This window comes from Artemia franciscana, chromosome 21, assembly GCF_032884065.1.
Source record: "Artemia franciscana chromosome 21, ASM3288406v1, whole genome shotgun sequence".
NCBI classification, from domain to species: domain Eukaryota; kingdom Metazoa; phylum Arthropoda; class Branchiopoda; order Anostraca; family Artemiidae; genus Artemia; species Artemia franciscana.
In genome coordinates, this window is record NC_088883.1 from 24,492,205 (window position 1) to 24,512,292 (window position 20,088).

Here is a 20,088-nt window from a genome sequence, read left to right on the forward strand (position 1 = left end):
AAAAACATATGTAACAAGTCGAACGTTGCATATGTTCGATATGTTAGAGATAAATACCTCTAACAAATAGAGATAAATACTTCTCTAGCAAACATGTTAGAGGTATAAAGTACACGGTAAACCTACTTTTGGTCATTGATGGTCATCTGGTCATTTATTTATTATTATTAAATAATAATAATAAATAAATGATAAATTACAGATATTTATGTGTAAACAGTCATATTTGTGAATAAATTATTCATATACTGTAAAAAACAGAATAACTATGAATATTTGCTGAAACTAATTGGAGAAACTGAAAATTCTTTGCGCTTAGTTTTATTGGTTAGGACACTAAAATGCACAGAGGTCCAAACACACTTTAAAGTCCGTTTCAACACTTTAAAAATTTGAGGTAAGCATTTGAAGAGATGAATTTTACTATCCTCAAATGCAAGTATGAAACAAAAACAAAGCGGGAATACTAAAAATTCGAGGTAAGCACGTGAAGTGATCAATTTTATTATCTTCAAACGCAAATATAAAACTATACCAACACGAAAAGATCAAACACATTTTCTCAGGCTCGAACTTAAAACTTATGGACTCTTATATATTTGGAATTAGGTTAAAACGCAGATTATCTTGATGCAATACTTGTTATCAAAAGCCCTTCATTTTTGTGAGTGACTATCAAACAGTTCGTTGTCACAAAACTGCGTCAAATTGCTTCAACTAAACTGTGCGTTACACCTTTACCAGAAATGTGAGCTTAAGACTAAAAATCCAGGATTAATTACAAATAAGTCTTGGTCCATGTGAGCATTATCTGATGCCATTATAACATTAATTCCTACTGTCGTGATCCGTATTCCGAATTCCGTATTCCGTATTCTCCCCAACACGTAAAAATTGTCCTCAACACGACGGCGATAGTCCTTTAATTGATCCTGGTTTGCTCTTCGAGCTTCTTTGGAGCGTATGCCAGGAGGCCATCGACTTTCATTTGAATTCTCAATCAGAGTCTTAACCATCTCCAAAGGACATCCTGAACCGGAGAGCTTCTCTTTCACTTCCTTCAAAAAGAAAAATCCGTTGAGATCCTTAGAACAATATTTAACAAAATAAAACTCGGCTGAAGCAAATCCCACTATTTGGAAAAAGCTCAGTCTAACCAACTTATACTTAAACCAAATTCAGGGAGGGGCAGTTGTCTCTAAGTCATGGCAAATCACGCCCCTGACTGATTGGGATGAGTCCACTCAAAGACAAAAGAGACAGCATTAAAAATTGATAGAGAATAAAAATAGTACAAAGAAACCGAGCGTCGCTCTGTCCCTTATATTGTTGCAGAGTATGTTATAAAATAGTATCAAGCAGTTTTAAGGTATTTTTTTGGGTGGGGGGGGGGGTACAATTTTCTCAGTCCTGAAGTACTTCTTTCGGAAAAAAGGGGTCTGGATGGGGGGCTAGTTGGCCTATAATATTTGTAAAGTTCTATATTATGCTGAAACTGTTAGTTACATTTTCATTAAGATCCCTCGAGTTTTTGGGGGTGATAGGTAACATTTGATAGGTAACCTATAACCTAATGAATTTTATATTTTTTAAATTAGCATCACTGAAGGTCACTGAAGGAAAAAATCAATTTAATAGCGGAAAATTCTAACCCATACTCCAAAAGTTGTATATTTCATGAATCGTGAGTTAACAAAGGAAACATGAAAACCAATGATATTAAAAGTTATTTTTTTTCTTTAAGTTTTGTGGCACATTGTATTACAGTTCTTTCTCACCTCTAATAAACACTGCGGTATAAATTTCAATCATAGATTCCCCTGATGTTAGCAGAAACATTTACGTAGGCATTTTTACGTAGGCTGAGAGGACGTCTGTTTGTTGCTCCTAAGGAGTGATTATTAAGCATCAATGTCTACACCATAGAACTCAAAGCTGTAATAAAATCTGAATACTTAAAGGCGAGCACGTAACTACAGAGGCGATCAAAATACAAAATATTTTATTTTGTATAATTTTGTTTAAATATATTAAATATAAAGTATTATATACTCTATTCCTTAGGTATATTCGCACATAAAAACTGCTATTTGCAACAATTTTTCTTTCAATTTATTGAAAATTACTAAAATTTTAGAAGAATGCTACACTTTTGTCAGTGTTACCAGATTAGGCCGTGAAAATCGGCAGAATTAATCATTTAAACTCTACAACAGTTTATATACATTAAAATCTCAAATATTAACAGTCTCTCTATTCCCTTACAATCAAGACGTGGGACGTTCCATTTATTTTGTGTTTTCTATTGACTCTTATTTAATATATCCAACTTTATAAGCTCTGCTCTCTGTTGGGGGCTAGTATTTAAAGACATATATACTTCAAAGCAAAATTAGCCTTCTTGAGCTACTTGGTCCAATCATTTTTTGTTTTCACAGTCCTTGGTACTAGGAAAGATGTTATCAATAACAAGAAAATAATTAAAGAAAAGTGGAGTATATACAATATTAACCATGGGGCTTACATTATAAACAGCAAGGAACAAAAACATAGTAACAACTTAATTCACAATATGTGGATGGTGTTGGTCTTTCACAAATTTGCCAGAGGATTTGGCCAGAGACTAATATAATGAGTGATTGATTTTTCAATTCCTGTAACTTTTTGTTCAATGTCAAATGCTGGTAGTTCAAAGTCATCATTATTGCCCTTACATTGCATTAATTCAAAACAACTCAGAATGACATACCGAAAGGATATATCTTAATTCTCTAAATTTTTTATTATGACAATAAGTTATTGAGCAAAATAAATATGCTCTCATTTAAGAAGCTTAGTACAAGCTAATATCTAAACTTCAGTGCAATTAGAAAATTCAAATTTGAACAATGAATATGACTGTTGCATTTGGCTGAAGCTATTCATTCTATTAGAGTTCTCCGGAATAATGAGTGATATTAGTGTTCTCCGGAATATTATAATGAGAGTATTATAATATATAATTCATTATAATGAATATAATAATGAGAGTTCTCCGGAATATTAGAGTTCTCCGGAATTCATATGAGTGAGTTTTGCATGTGAGATTTCTGAGGAAGACAACTTTGACAATTTAGAAACGTGGCTGGCATATAAAAGAAATAAATTACCTCTAAAATCTCATCGGAAGGGTTGAAGAGAAAGTTACCAACCTGAAACCAATTCAAATCCTGTACAGTCTTAAATTTTGTTAACCATCTGCTATCTGCAAGTACTGTGCCCTGGAAACATAAAAATATTAATTAGCTTATTCAGTAATATTCGTCCACGAGTGTTTACAAGTATATATATATATATATATATATATATATATATACATATATATATATATATATATATATATATATATATATATATATATATATATATATATATATATATATATATATATATATATATCAAACTGTCTAGGTAAATAGTGACGGCTTTTATTCGGTTCACCTTCCAATAAAGTTGAAAATAAATGCTTCGTTTAATGCATCCAAACAGCCAGATAAAGTGGTTTTATATAAAAGACTGGAAAAAAGTTAACCGAGAGAGCTTTCGTTTTGAATGCGACAGAATATTAAATAAAAAAAAGTGTCCTTTCATTTGTTGTGCACACACTGAGGCCGTAGTGAAAAAGAAATAGCCCTTGGACTTACCACCTATCTTGCAGAAATTAGCCATGCATTAAAGTGTGCTGAAGCTTCAGCTGTCCCGTGCAAGCGTGTTAGGAAAGGCTGTCAAGTTCAAGGTTGGTCAAAAAACCCTTCCCTTATGTCCACGCGCGAGCATTCTAAAATTCAGCTGAATATTTGGAGGGATTGTGGCAGGCCGAAGTCTGAGACTGTTAATGATTTGCGGCTACGTTCTAAATGTTTTTTTGCTAAAATGCTAAGAAGACATAAGGCTGATCTTACTGCGAAAAAGGCACATAAAATTGCAGAGAACCCTTCAAAGCTCTGAGAAAAATTTGAACGCCCTTGTGAATACATTTGTGCCAATAATATTCCTGAGCCTGAGTGCATAAACTATTATAAGCATGAGTTTATTTCTCCCGATCCTGCTTTTGAATCAAAATTTGAAAAAGAATTAAGTACTTGTCTGAAAAAACGCGACAAAACTTCAATATTTATAATTAAGCCAAGTGATGTATTGTTTTATCGTAAAAAACTAAAGAAAAGAAACTCCGCGGGAGTTGATGAAATTACTGCCAGACATTTTGATTATGCAAGTGTTTTTTTTAACTATTTATCTCTACTTTTTCAAATGTCTATTGAAAATAGAGTTGTTCCTTATTAATTTTTAGTTGGTCAAATAACCCCTATCCCGAAAAAAGGCAAAAAGGACCTTACAGCGTGTAATTCGTTCTGACCAATAACAGTTTCTCGTACAATTTTTAAATTAATTGATTCAGTTATTTTAGATAAAATTGTTTCTAAATGTTATGTCCCACCCCAAGAATTTGGTTACCAAAAAGGTATTAGCTGGGACCATGCCCTTTTTGCTTTAATGAATGTTCTTGGTGATGAAGAAAGAAGTAGATCCTAAATTATCCTTTGTGCTTTAGATATTGCTCGAGCTTCTGACTCTGGCATTTTATCCCAAGTTTTACTTGAACCGTATAAAAAAGGGGTAAATATTTGTATAGTAAAATACCTTCTCTACATGTACCATCACCTTAAGTTAAAGGGGGGATCTTCCCTTTTTGATATTTTGAAAGAGTCTGTCAAAGTGGCCTTACCTCACCGTCTTTATTTAATAACTCTGTTTTACATGCCTAAAAATCTGCTAATTTTAGTTATATTTACCGTGGATTTAATTTGTCATTAATGACATTTGCAGATGACGTTTTGAACTTAAGTCGTACTTTTAGTCGTTGTGAAAACACGTTTCATTAGCTTTATAATCAATATAAGGTTATTGGATATTCTTTCAACATAGAAAAAACTGTCGTTGTAGCTTTCAATTTCATAGAGACAAATGGCCCTACTATTTTATTTTTAGCTAATGCTCAAGTCCCCTCTTCTCAAAAATTAGTTTACCTTGGAAAAAATATGAAAGAAACAGTGAAATTATCCCTTGAAAATTTGAAGAAAAACTGAGAATGGCTTATGCTTCTATTGTATATAATATTAGAACATAGTTAAATTAAATCTCGCGAAAATTTATAATAGCCAAGTTGTACCTCATCTCTTTTCTCTTTGTCCAGTTTGGCAGTTTTTTAGTGAACCTCAGGAACTATCTGTTCGTAGAATATTTTTTCGCTATGTTAAGTTTCTTTTCAGTTACCCTCCTTGGACTAGAAATAGTTACTTCATGAATAAAATCTGTCTAGTTTTGCCTATATTTGTTATTGATAAAAGAATGCCTAGTTTTCGTTCTTCTATGTTGATAGTCTCTCATCCTTGGACTGAGTTATTTATTTGATTGCATCTCGGTGTTGATTTTTTTTGTATTCATTTATATTTTTTTTATTACTCCATCTTAAGGGCATTTCCCCCTCTTTTTGTAAAAGATGAGTTGCAAATAAACTAAATTGAATTGAAAAATAAAGAATCACCTGATTTACTGCTTGACTTTGTCCAACTGTTGGTAACAGTTGCAAATCTGAACTGGTTGGCTTCTTCTCTTGGTTTACTTTTTTTAATGCATCAATTTCTGCTTTAAGTAAGTCCAATTCAGACTGCATCTTGGACATTTTTTCTTCCTGTTCTTCCTGTTCTTTTTGAACTATTGCCAAATCATTCTTCAGACTTTGTATACAGTTATGATTGCCATATTCTTCAAAGAGTATTGTAATTCCACATCCAGATTGGCAAGTAACAGGTCTTTTAGGGTTAAAATTGCATTCAAGAAGATGTGCTGCTAGTCTTTCCAATGTCAATGAGGCAGAACATCCATGTGTCTGGTTGCTACAGCTCAAGGTTAATCTACATAAAAAGAAATATATGGTAAAGACACGAATGATATTACTCAGGATAGCCAAGTTTAACTAGCTTAGAGCAATAAAAACATTTTCTAACTTTGAGAACCATATGTGACTGTTCTGATAATTGTAAAATCTTCCCTTGTTCTGGCTTTGCATGCCCTATATATTTACTAAATCATGGTTGCAGCAATAGCTGCAATCTGTAAAGAGTAAACTACATTCAATAGTAACCGAAAGTCAAAAATCGTATTTTGAAAATAGCTGTCAAATGATATTCTTATTTATTTAAGTTATAAAGGAATGCAAAGTAAGTTGTAAAGGAATTCATGTTCACTCAAACAATAAAAATTCATTGCAGAAACAAATTTTCAGATATCCTTAAAAGAGCTGAAATCTCTTCAAACTAGTGGCAGATGAAAATCAAAAGAACGCTATTGGAATCCCCAATTTCAAAAACCCTAACTCTGGGTTTTTGGGCCCGAATGCAGTAAAGACAGAAAAATCTTTTTTGCAGTGATGGGTTCGTTTTTTTTACTTTTCTTTCCGCCAGGGCAAGCACGCTACCACAATCTCATAAGAAGATGTTGAATGGCTCACTTAAAGCCATTCATCAAATCTACGTGTTTTTTTTTGTAAGTTCTTCTTGATAATACCATTGCAAAGCACCATACACGTTACTGAAAACGAACATTTTGGTTCCATTTCTGGAGTTGAAAGGCTGGGAAGTGTAACAAGGGTACCATAATAAAAACTAAGACTGTATCATCATGAATAGGTCAAATGACAACTTTTTAATGATCAATGCTCTTAAACTTGTTGTGAACAACGGGATTAAAAATCTTCAGTTAGTGATACTTTGCTACTTTATTAAAGGACATATACTCATGATTGCTGACTGAGTCCAAGGAAACATTGAGAATAAAATGCATGCTAAGAAGGCATTTATGACTCCGAGGAATTTAATCCCTCTAAATCAACCATAACGTGCCAAGAAATGACACGCAAAGATTTAAGCGATTTGAAAATTGAAAAGGAACTCAGAACATCAGTACTATAGAATTGCCTACAGAGCTGATTTTTTTTTTATATTACTGATTATCTATAGTATAGATAATCAGTAATATAAAAAAAAATCAGCTCTGTAGGCAAAAGTTCTGATAAGAAATCCGAAATTGTCAAAAGACTGAATTCTGTAATAATAATAAACAAAAAGGTAAATAATAAGGCATTAGACTTTAAAGTCCCTACCGGTGGTGCTGATCTTTGTTTCTTGGCCCATCAGCCAGGAAGTGCAATGGGGGGTTGGGGGTCAACCATCCTGTGCTTTCGCACACCCTTCCTGTTTACCTTCCCCAGATTTCTATAGGTACCCATTTAGAGCTCGGTCGACTCTAGCTGAGCTTACAGAGTCACGCCACTGGCCCCCGTCCCGAACGAAATAATTGGGTACACCAGGGTATTTCTGTAATACCCCCAAGTAGAAATCCATTTCAGATTGAAATACCTGAGTGTGGCTTGGTTTCAGACCTTGTTTAACTGGCTGATGTCCATTCTATTGATTTATTAAATATAATCAGTATCACAAGAAAATTGGGTGGTCTAAGTTTCCTATTATATTTCTTATGGTGTATAAAAACTAAATCTGCACAAAACTTTCTAAAGCACATTACGAAACAATGTATAAACAGAAATAGCCTATTTTCACAGGAACACAATCAATCTTTTGCAAAACAAGTTGATCTACGAAATCAGCATGAAAACTGATTGAGAAGTACTATTCATTTACACTTTTTGAAGTATGGTTGCAAGGACGAAAGAATAAACTTCATTTAAACTTTGATAAAAATAAATCAACCTTAATACACTAAATAAAGGTTAAAAAAAAATCACAAAACTCATCTAGCCTTAGGTCTTTTAAAAATCAGTTTGTATATATCTGCAATAAATAGAAATAACTTAATACCTAGACAGAAAATTTCTCAAGATCCTTGGAGCAGGCTTCAGAGCATCAATAGTTAAATTGGTTCTGTCTATAGGACAAGTCTGGTTTGAGGTTAACCACTCAGTAATGCAAGTATTACAAAACACATGTTCACATATTGGAGCCTTGAAAATAAATATATTAATTATACAGAGGCTTATGAAAAACATTAAGAATTCAAGCAAAGTTAATGGAATCTCCCAGTAACAAAACAAAAAATATAGATAAGTACACCCCGAAATGCATTGAGGTATATTAGTCTGGTGAAACTCCAATTTGTTTTTGTGACCAAAAAAGTAAAAAAAAAACATGATAAATTGACTATAAAGTTTTTGATGGGATACTGCAGCAAGGGGATCAGTGTGACCCATTTCATATGTAGTTGGATATGAGTTTCAATTCCAGTGATTTCACATTTCTTGTAATAAGCTTCAATACTTGCCAAGAAAGCAATGATTATCCAAAGAATCTATCCCACATTCAAGCCAAAGGTTGGGATAAAAAACTTGTCATTTTTTTATCTCCTGTAGTTGACAAACTCCAACCTCTAAGAGTTGATCCTTGTATACTTAATTTTTGGCAGATAAACTGTAAATTTTTCCTGATTCTGGATATTTTTCTGAAGATCATAGGGGAGCAAAAGGTCAATTTGCCCTCTCCCAATTCAAATCCCTTTCCTTTCTTTTTTTGTTATTAACAGGCATTTGAATCAGTAAAAAAAAAATATTTAGGGAAGACTGAAATGTAAGAACTGCAGAAGAAAAGAGGGGGATAGAAGAAAACCTCTAAAATTTCATTGAATTTTGTTCACACTTTCTCCCTGTTTTTCTTAAATTTTTCTCCCTGTTCAATTCTGTTCTCCCAATGCTTATCCTGTGCTACTTAATACAAAGTCCATCAAAGTGACCTATATAAAAGGGGGGTAGAACACAACCTGGCTTAACTCCTGATTTAATTAGAAATCAGCAACTAACCTCATTCCCTACCTTAACTACAACAGGACTATTCTCATACACATCACTAATTACTTCAATGTATATATATCTGGTATATCATACAATAAAAAGACATTCACTAAAGCTCTTCTAATGTTCTAATATTTCTAATGACTAAAGGTGTTAGATAAATAAGGCACTTCTTAATAATTAGCCTTAAAATGAAAGTTTGGTCAAACTATCCTCTACCAGTTCTTAAACTGCACTGTTCTTATATTTAGAATTTGCCTACACTATGTCTCAGTCTGAAATGCATCATACTACTTAGTGTTTTGCTACCCACAGAGACCAGGCTAATGCTTCAATAATTACACCATGTTCAATTATATCACCTTTCTTACAGTTACTTAATTAGTGTTGTTTTAAAATTGCTAGGTGCTTCACCATTTTCAAAAATCATAATCTTCATCCACTAATCCCAACTTTACAACAACTATATTTAAGAACCTCATTTACCACACAATCAGCACCTAGGACTATATTATTTTTTAATCCTTTTAGTACTGTTTCTAATTCTTCCTTGCCAAACATATCTTTCTTCATATCAAAGGAATTATGAACTTTTTCATTTTCCTCTACATCTTTCCCTGCAGCTTTAACTTGGTTCAGTACATTCTCAAAAAGTTCTGCCTATGTCTATACCTATTGTAATTAATACCTCACTTTCCAGTTTCTTTTTCCCTAGTTTTATTTTTTTTGAATGCACATCCTATTTTCTGAATATTAATGGATCATGTCATATCAATGGATTTTCTAAATTTAGGAAATATATTTTGAAGATATTTGAAGTATAATATACTGGGATTGAGCAAAGTTACGAAGCTGAAAAAACTTTTTTCATATAGTTTAGTTTAAGGATTTAAGTACTTCATTTAAGTAGAAGATCTAGTAGCTCGAAGTAGCTAAGTAGATTTGGCAAGATTTAAGTTACTGATGGAAATTGAATGTTCTCAAATTTACAAATATTACAATCAAAAATGATCAGACAACAGGTGGACTAGTTCCAAGGGCCAAAGGAGGGCCACCATGGGGTTGAAGAAAACAAAATACACATATGAGAGAATACAAAAAGACCTCTAATTAAGCAACTGCTTATGTACAGAATTATTTGTTTCAAGGATAACGTTCCTTGCTTTGTCGTGTATATTAGAGAGCAGCACCAGAGACAAAGAAAAGTTTAACACCCACAAAAAGTACAATAAGAGATGAATGACTGAAATAAACAATGAACCCAAAGTTTTACAATCAAACCAGGAAAATGTGCAAAAATTCTGAAATTCTTCAATATGTTTATCTTAATTAGGTTAATACAATGTACAAAGGAGAAAAACTCATAATATACCAGAGCTGAATATACCAACCTCTAGGTATACTAATAGAACCCTTTGTAGGAGAGGTTTCAGATAGCAGAGAGCAAGCCTGAGAAATTCACAACATTCAGTAGCTAGTAGGATTTAAGTAGTTTATCTAGAATTTTAACCTCAATTCAGTTTACAGGGAAAACAGTCTAAACAAGAGTGATGCTAAAACAGGTACATAAGCCATATCTAAAATAAGAAAAAAGGGTATCATCTTTGAGGGTCCATAGGGGGCTTAATATTGAATGTTTGACAAAAACAATTGGAAAGAACATAAACGAAGTATGAATTGGTATGTTACCTTTGTTTGTAGGCCATTTTTTAAATAATACCTAGCTCTTAGCCAGAAGCGCCATTTGGGCCAAATATTAAGGTAGGCATGAACTACATCTCGCCCCCCCCCCCTGACTCCTTTCGTGTCGCGTAAGAAAAAATGCGGGTTTTGGCCGCACATCGATTGAATATTCTAAGTAAAAACGCTTTTTCAGCACTCTTGTGTTGCTTAGAAATGTACTGTAACCGAATGTGGAACTCAGCCCTACTGACCTCTAAGATTAATTATTACAACGAAGATTACAATCAAAGAGGTTCAGTGATTAAACTGAAGATGAAAAATTCAACCAGACTACAGGCTGGCCTTCCTCAGCGAGAAACATTCTTATTTAAGTAAACAGTACGTCGGTGAAAGTTATCTTCATTAACATGCTGAGGGTTGTAACCAAAATCTCGGTTTTTCTTTAAGCAGAAATCTTTCAGATCAAATATATTTACAAAAAGGAAAAACATAACAAGAGAAAAAAATATTACAACACTCAGAGTAACAAGGGGAACCGCCGAGGTTTCATCTTTGCAAAATCGTCAACAAGCTGGTCGTAGTCCAAGATTTTTACTAAATCCATCTCTGCAAACATCAAAAGGAGCTGACTGAAACAATTGTCTTCTGTTGCGAACCGCAGGTAGTTTTTCACTACTTCTAGGCTAGAAAACAAAGCTCATTGCTCGCTGTTGTCACAGGAAGTCTGGCAGCAATTCGGTAATGCCTGAAGATGATCGACAATGTCTAGGAAGTTTTCTGGCTTTTTCTCCTCATCTAGCTACAAACGCTTGGCAATACCAGCTTTAGATTCGAGAAGAATGTCGTCAAGTGTGCTCAGCACTGGCAAGTTATTTGTGAACCTTTTGTCAAATTCGGCTAGTAGACGGTCGAAAGTCTTGGAGTACTCCCTTTTCATTTCATCCGCCAAAGTAGTAGTCCGATTTCCAGATTGGATGAAGTTCTTTCCTAACGTCAAAGTTATCACAAATTGTTTCATATGCTTGGTGATCTTTTAAGTTCTAATGCTAATGTCTATTAATACCTTAAGTTAATAGGCTTAATGATATAAAGTCTTCTACTTCTCTCTGTGCTCTCTTCTTTAGAGTCTTATGGTAGCGTTGGCCTAAAAACAGGGGTTCGACCGGTAGAGGATGTCAAGCGTCTCTAACTTTCATAAGGTTTATGTGTCGAGTATGAAAATGTTTATTTACACATATGATACAGTAAATAAACATAAGACAAGGACAGAAACAGAATAAGAACTGACTCGAGTAATCTAAAACGGTGGCTTATATTCAATAAAACAAGGAAATAAACACCGAAACATTTGACAGGAACTGACCTATTTTAATCAGTCAACTTAGAGGAATTACTACAAATATTCAGAATTTATAATATTAATATAATCATCTAGGAAATGGGCATTTGACAGAACATAGAATTTTACTATGTATCTAACCTACTTTCAAAGTTTACAATGGTTAATAGCAAATAGCGTAATTACCCTAAGGGTCGTCAGGTAATTACGCTCTTTGGTTAATAGGCGTGCAATAATTTCAAGTCAATTGGACAGAGTGGATTATGTTGGACATAATCGATTATTATGGCCGGCAAAGGATCCTTTGTGGTGGAAGCTTGGGCCCCCTGGAATATCTGGGGTGGGCATTTGCCCCATGGCGGCTCTGCTCTTAGCGGGTGTTGAGTATATGGTTTAGTAGCCTATCTACTAAACTACTAGATAGGCTATCAACAAATAGCATAGGAGGTCTATCTTTGATATCATTAAAGGGTAAATAGTGTTGTATCACCAGTATCACCCCAAAAAGACACATGCTAAGAAAAACAATTCCTAATTCATAATATATAGAATAATCTTAGTTAATATATTTAGAAGCAGGAGAACCTTTAACTGCACTTATTTCCTTGTTTATCCAGTTTTTCTAAGAAATTCATGAATTTCTTAGAACCTACATTTTAACAGAGTATATACCCCACCCCCTTATGGGCAAACATAAGGCCAGGATTGACTTCTGAATCCAAATATGACCTTGATTTGCATCAAAAATTAGCTTTACCCCCACAATATGCAAATGTATTCCCTGATTTGGATATACTTAGGGGTGGGGGTAAAGTTCATTTGTTATGCAAATGAAGGTCATAGGACTATTTAGAGTCAGAATTCAATCCTGGGCTTAAATTTGAGATTTTGAGTTAATCTTTAGTCCTCATTTTTATTGATTATGAGCAAACATTTGATTCTGTTCATAGAAGAGCTTTAGTGAATGTCTTATCCTTGTTTGGTATATAAGATATATACATCAAAGTGATTAGTGATGTGTATGAGAATAGTCCTGTTGTAGTTAAGGTAGGGAATGAGGTTAGTTGCTGATTTTGTATTAAATCAGGACCTAAGCAGGGTTGTGTTCTATCCCCCTTTATATAGATCATTTCAAAGGACTTTGTCTTAAGGAGCACGGGAAAGACATCGAGAGAACAGAATTAAACAGGGAGGACAAACTTCATGGACTTAGATTATGCTTATGATTTAAGAATTCTAGATGAAAGTATGAACGAAATTAAATGAACTTTTAGAGGTTGTCCACTATCTTCCTCTTATTTTCTGAAGTGCTTTTATTCCAGCCTTCACTAAATCAATTTTGTTGCCTGTTCATAACAAAAAAAAATAGAAAGGGATTTAATTTGGGAGAGGGCAAGTTGACCTTTTGCTCCCCTATGATCTTCAGAAAAATATCTGGAATCAGGAAAATCTTTAGCATTGTCGGATCCCAAAGTTAAATATTCTTCATAAAAATTTACAGTTTACCTTCCAAAAATTAAGTACACAATGATCAACTCTTAGAGGATGGAGCTTGTCAACTAAAGGAGATAAAAAAAAAATGACAAAAAAATGACTTAAAAAGGGTACTAGAACTTAATTTTTTACGAACGTTTTTATTAGTAAAAGATATGTGTAACTTAAAAATTAGCTTACGTAACAAACTTCTGTATTCACGTGTTTTATTACGTATATAAAAGAGTTCACCCCCTCGTTAGTACCTCGCTCTTTACACTAAAGCTTAAATTTTGTCCCAATTCCCTAGGAATGATCCCTGAATCACAAAGGCCGTAGAATTAATAGTTGGAATTACTAAAAATACTTTAGCGTGAAGAGCGAGGTATTAGGAGGAGATGAAACCCAAATATGCGTAATAATTTCTGTTTGTCTTAAGTTTTAATGCTACTTCTTACTTTTAATTAAAAAAACTTTTTCATATTTATTTTTTCATTGTTTTTTTTAAATAATGCTAGAAAATCCTACGCTCCCTTCATGGAAATTTTCTTCCCCCTATGAAAAAATTCCTCAATGGAAATTTCCTCCAATATTTCCCCCTCTTTTCAACCCCTTCCCCCAGCCAAAAATCCCCCTGAAAACGTCTGTACACTTCCTAATAACCATCACTATATGTAAGCACCGGTCAAAGTTTATAACTTGTTTGATCCAGTTACAACAAAGTTATAACAAAGTTTGATCAAGTGACTTTGGGACAATAATTAGCGTGGGAGGGGGCCTAAGTGCCCTCCAATTTTTTTGGTAACTTAAAAAGGGCACTAGAACTTTCCATTTACGCTAGAATGAGCCCTTTCGCAACATTTTAGGACCACTGAGTCGATACAATCACCCCTGGGAAAAAATAAAAATAAAAACACGCATCCGTAACCTGCCTTCTGGCAAAAAATACAAAATTCCACATTTTTGTAGATAGGAGCTTGAAAATTTTAAATAGAGTTCTCTGATATGGTGAATCTGATGGTAGGATTTTCGTTAAGATTTTATGACTTTTAGGGGGTGTTTACCCATATTTTCTAAAATAAGGCAAATTTTCTCAGGCTCTTAACTTTTGATGGGTAAAACTAAACTTAATGAAACTTATATATTTAAAATCAGTATCAAAATGCTATTCTTTTAATGTGGCTATTGGTATCAAAATTTCGCTTTTAGAGTTTTAATTACTATTGAGCCGGGTTGCTCCTTACTACAGTTCGTTACCACGAACTGTTTGATTTTGTGCTTGGCAAGATTCGTAACATAAAACACTCTCTCGACGAAAGCGTTTCCGATGGGTCAGCTAAGATAAAAAGATTTGCTTGAGTTATGTCAAGAACTCTTTTCTGTATTTTTTACAGAATTTGTGTTCTATATATTTTTTCTTTAATTTGCCGAATTTTCAATACCGTATCTGGTATTGCACACTAACAATATTGCAAGCTCCAACAATTCCAATTTTTGATCATCGTCTTCACCATGAAAGACGATATAAAAACCCAAACGGGGCTCTGAAAAGACTAAGCTTTATATATTTTGATTTTCGAGCTAATTATTGTATAAGCAAAATGCACTACTTTGTACCAAATTTTTTGACATACGCTAAATTGGCATAATGCACCAATGAATAAAATTAAATATGCAACCACCTCAAAAAGCACCAGAATGGCACAATGCACCCCCTCTGGGCACGGTGTTTTTTTAATAATTTGTTATTAATGTTTAGAAGTGTTGAGCAGGTATTTGCCACTTTTTTATACTGCAATATTACGCGATATAAATCATAGACAAAAATGAATGACATGAATTACGCACAATACAAAGGGTATTACTTATATTTTTATGAATTCATTTATTATTTTTTTTATTTTAAAAAGACTACAGTCATTTTACAGTACAAATTTGGTGATAAAAGTTACTTAGCAGTATTGATATTCCCCTCAAAATCATGGCAATGCACAGCAAAATATAATGTAAAGGGATGGATACATGTAGCTTCCTTTTGCTTTGCCTTATAATTTCGTTGCCGATATTTGGAGAAAACAGCATCGATATGAGCTTGGAATTTTTTTTTCAAAAAAACATTGTTGGATGTCATTGTCCTTATAAAAAAATTCTCAATCATTTCCTTCTCTTCAGCAAGAAATTCAAAATTAATAAATAATAATATTAATAATAATTATATATTTAATAATAAAAGAACTTCATAATTACATAATTAACAAATTTTAATTTGGTTAATTTTCTTAGTGAAAAGAAATTAGAAATGAAAATAAAATAATAAAGGATCTAAATAATAAAGATAAACTAAGATACTATTGACAACAAGCAGTTGAGTAAAAGTTTTTTGAAAATCTCGCGCAAAGGGAATTATTTTTGTACTGCTGTGATTTTCCCACTGATCTACTGAAATTGGTGACCGAAAAAAAAACACCTGTCTGGCCCTCTAGAGGCAATACAGTTTAGGGTGGTCAATGCTCAACCTGCCATTTCCACACAACTTACAAACCTGAATAGGATCCTCTAAAACAAATGAACAGATTGGACAAATGAGATCTCCATCAATATCTTCACGAAATCTTGCAACATCAATTCCCATTTCAAATGCCTAAGCTTCTAGGAAATGATAACAAGAAATTCAGACGCTTTTTGAATACGTCAGTTCTCCGTTCCTTCTATTTTTACTGGTGTGTCCGGGTCTAAGCTGGGTTGTTGTGAATTTCTTAGGTTGCTTTTTTACCCTCAGGTCCGTGTCCAGCCCTTTTTTTTATATTGAAATTGACTGCTGTAGTAGTTGGCCTGTAAGGCAAAAATAATTATCAGTTCATTCGTTCTTCATTCTCTTCTTTATGTTTTTTGGAGCTATTTAATACTTTTTTCTTTGCATTAAACTGATCAACATAGAGACCAAAAGAAAATAGAGAATTTCTTGGTTTGTGGAAGGTACTAGAACTTGAGCTGCCTTTTCCCAACAAAACAAGACCTATGCCAACTTCAAATTAACAATGCTATTGAAACTTCCTATCACATATGAAAATAAACTCCTTCTGTACCCCCGCCAATATTACGCCAATCTACCCACCATTGATCTTTCAACCAACATTACAGTTCTACTATTCATTAACGCATCAATTAAAAGAAATTCAACCCAATTCAAAGTACCAGTAATTCTGTCTTTAATGAACACTCATATGATCCATCTTGACCCGAACAATTATAATAGCAAGCAACATGCCTCTTTTTAAAAGGGCACATCAAAAATAAATAACGACGAAGATCACACTAACCTTCCTTCATAAAAATAGTAACAGCTAAAACATAAGGGATTTTACTTAGGGCCGTGGAATTGTTTTAAACCTTAAGATTATTTCAACTTTATATCTAAGAGCAATCCTCAGTAAGCCATAAAGTGACTTAGGATTAGCGATAGTAGTGATCAGTAGTGATCTAGGATTCATCAAGGCAATACCTAGCTTGTGATTTTGAGAGTTTAAAAACCGCTTCTGGATTTTTCCCAACTGTTAAGCTGTTTGTTACGGGGTCCCTTATTTTTTTATACGAAGAAAGGGGCCCATGGCTTTAAATCCCATTGAAATGTCATTTTGCTAATTGGATTTACGGAGGTGAATTTTTACTAAATAATTAACGATGTCTGTCACAAAAAAGCATTTCGACGAGCGTATGGATGACTTAACAGCAAATGATTGAAAATCTTCATGAAGAGAATTCAGCTCTAAAATAAGATAATTCTGACTTGAAAAATGCAATTATAGCGATTAAAGACCAGTGTTTGAGTACAGAATTTTATTTAAAACAAAAAAATCGGCTGATCCAAGGAATTCCTAATAAGGATAGTGAAAATATTGAAGAGACAGTCCACAACTTTTTATCAGGAATACCAGTACAAAACTTGAAGGATATAAATTTCACGGTAATGTACAGAATTAGAAACAAGACCAAGCGCCCTTCCCGCTCGAACTCTCGTCCCGTTTAAGACCCTATTTTTTTCTCTGTTCTAAATCTCAGGCATAAAGATAGTATCATGGCTTGTGTTGGTAGCCTAAATGGCACAGGAGAGAGCATCAGTAATGACCTATCATCTGAACTTGCAAAGCGTCGGAAAGAGCTTTAGAGTACGGCTTACAAGCTTCGAAATTCCAAAATAACCGCTGAAAAAGTATCTCAAACTAAAGTCATGCAACAGGGTACAAAACTATGGCTAGAAACAAAAAAAACTTCCAGCTCAAACTGGGTTAAGTTTAGTGATGCATGCCATGACCCCCTCGCCTTGGTTTTATCTGCAGTTATTAGTGATAGTGCTTCTGACGCGTGATATGAACTATTGAGTATTTTGCCTCAGTAATGGGAGGGGATACTAATTTGCTGCTCTTTGTTTTGCAACATCCGTATTTGTGTGCGTTTTTTTTCAGTTATTGTCTTATTTTTTCTTTTCTCTATTTACTATATTATTTACTTCTTTCTTGCTTTCGTTTGCAATGTGCGTATCTATGTTTATTTATTTATTTTCTTATATTTTCATTTCTCTTTTTCCATGTTATTAACTCTTTTTTTTACTTATAAATATTTTTCCATTCCAGAGCAAAAATTTAAGTTCGTGCCTTTGCCTTATGAATTTGCTGTTATTAGGGTGTCTGCGTCGCCCGTATTCACTCGACTACAGCGTGGTCTCTATTCATCACCTATATTGGTAAGTAGTATTGTATTAGTAGTATATATTGGTATAGTAGTGTGAAACCTTTCTTAATGAAAAGAACCAGCTACTTATGGATATACCTGGATATAATTCAATATTTATAAATAAAAAGACAGCAAAAAAGGGGGGCTAGGATTTTATGCATTGCGTAATCTGGCAGTTGTAAGAAGAGATGATCTGTCTACAAACGTGGAACAGATATTTGAATGTCTGTTCACATTATTGGCTACTAGCTCCAAAGAAAAGACAATAATTGGTGAAATTTATAGATCTCCAAGCGGATCCACGAAACAATTTATGGAAATATTAGAGAATGTTCTTGGGAAAGTATTGTCTGAAAAGTCAGAAATAATTTTAATGGGTGATTTTAACGTTGACATGATGGATATGTCATCGAGTCAGGCTTGTGATATACTGTCACTAGTAATCTCGTCTGGGTCAATTCCCTGTGTAAATATCCCTTCACGAATTTCGAAACAATCTGCAACCTTAATTGACAATGTTTTCTCATCTATACATTCAGTAAAAACTGAAGTGCTACTATCAGATACATAAGGTCATTTCCCAGTAGGAGTTTTACTTCCACTCCCCCGGCTTGCCCACCGAATAGCCCCAGATAATAAACCAGGATTCCGATATACTCCAGCAAACATCGAAAAGCTGAAATATTATTTATTCACTACGTCATGGGAGTTTACAATACCTGAGAGGTTGAGCTTAGAAAATTATAGTAAGGTATTTGATTTTCTTATGAAACAGCAAAGGAGAAATTTATCCATCACTGCCGAACACCCCAACCAAGTCTTTCTAAGAGATCAACATCTATAGCCCCATGGGCTACAACTGGAATACTGAAGTCAATAAGGAGGAAACAGAACCTTTGGAAAGAGTATAGGAATAGACAAAGTGATACTAAATTAGAAGCTTTTAAACTATACCGGAAGATGCTTAAAACTCAGCTAAAATTACATATTTTTCCCAAAGGTTTGTGGATTGTGGCAAAAATATTAAGAAAACTTGGGATGTAATTAAGGAAGTTTCGCAACCATTGGCAAGTCCTCAAAAGCTCCTTAAATAATTTAATGTTCAGAATCAGCTTTTCTTGGATGAAGACCAAGTACGACATCAGATGACTAAATTTTTGCTGAGGTCGGGAAAACAACGGCGTTAGGTGTGGTTCCTTCTTCAAGTTCTAGATCTTGGAAGCAGTTCTTCGGTCTTTCCTGTGCAAAGTTAATGGTTCTTGAGTCAGTTACTGGACAGTAACTGATAATAGTAAATTCATCATAAAAAATTCTTCATCTGGATTCGACCAAATTAATTAAACAAATTCTTCTCTCAATTATTACACCACTGTGCCACTTGGTTAACCAATCATTCAAGCTTGGAATATTCCCTCAGCGTCTCAATTTGACACGAGTGATAGCTCTATTTAAAGGATGTGACTGGGAGGACCTAGGAAACTATAGGGATATATTTCTTCTGTCTGCTTTTTTCTAAAATATTTGAAAAGGCTATGCTAAAGCGTCTGCTTAGTTTCCTGGACGCGAAGAAGTTTTTTCATCGGCACCAGTTTGGCTTTTGGAAGAAGTGCTCAACAGAACACGCATGTAATATGCTTTTCCATTTTTTACAACAGTCTTTAGACTTCGGCCTTATCCCTGCGGCAATATTCCTTGATGTGAAGAAAGCTTTTGACAGCCTTGCACACGAGATCCTTATTGGTAAGTTGTCGCGTCAAGGTGTTCGTGGAGAAGCTCTGTCCTTGTTTTTGTCATTCCTAACTGGCCAATCCATTGCAGTTGAAGCTTCTGATGAGCATGTTCCAGTTAAGTATGGAGTGCCACAAGGTTCAGTTCTTGGGCCGTCCCTTTTCCTCATATATGTCAACGACCTCTATCGACTATTTAGCAGCCCACGATCTAATTTCTGTTGTCAATTTTGCAA

The 20,088-nt window shown here is 34.0% G+C and overlaps 1 protein-coding gene across 3 annotated transcripts; it reads right to left on the bottom strand.

The window, feature by feature from the left end:
• Positions 1-305: 305 nt before the first annotated feature.
• On the bottom strand, positions 306-16,337 carry LOC136041033 (E3 ubiquitin-protein ligase NRDP1-like). Of its 3 annotated transcripts, none has more exons than XM_065725561.1 (5): positions 15,937-16,332; positions 7,917-8,059; positions 5,585-5,954; positions 3,150-3,260; positions 306-1,058 (listed from the first exon to the last, which is right to left on the bottom strand). In XM_065725561.1, the coding sequence occupies exons 1-5, from the start codon at positions 16,024-16,026 to the stop codon at positions 738-740; spliced, it is 1,035 nt and encodes a 344-aa protein (XP_065581633.1). In that variant the 5' UTR covers positions 16,027-16,332; the 3' UTR covers positions 306-737. The 3 variants fall into 3 exon arrangements, with proteins under 3 accessions (XP_065581633.1, XP_065581634.1, XP_065581635.1); XM_065725562.1 differs by having other exon boundaries at positions 3,192-3,260; positions 15,937-16,330; XM_065725563.1 differs by lacking the exon at positions 3,150-3,260 and having other exon boundaries at positions 15,937-16,337.
• Positions 16,338-20,088: the final 3,751 nt, after the last annotated feature.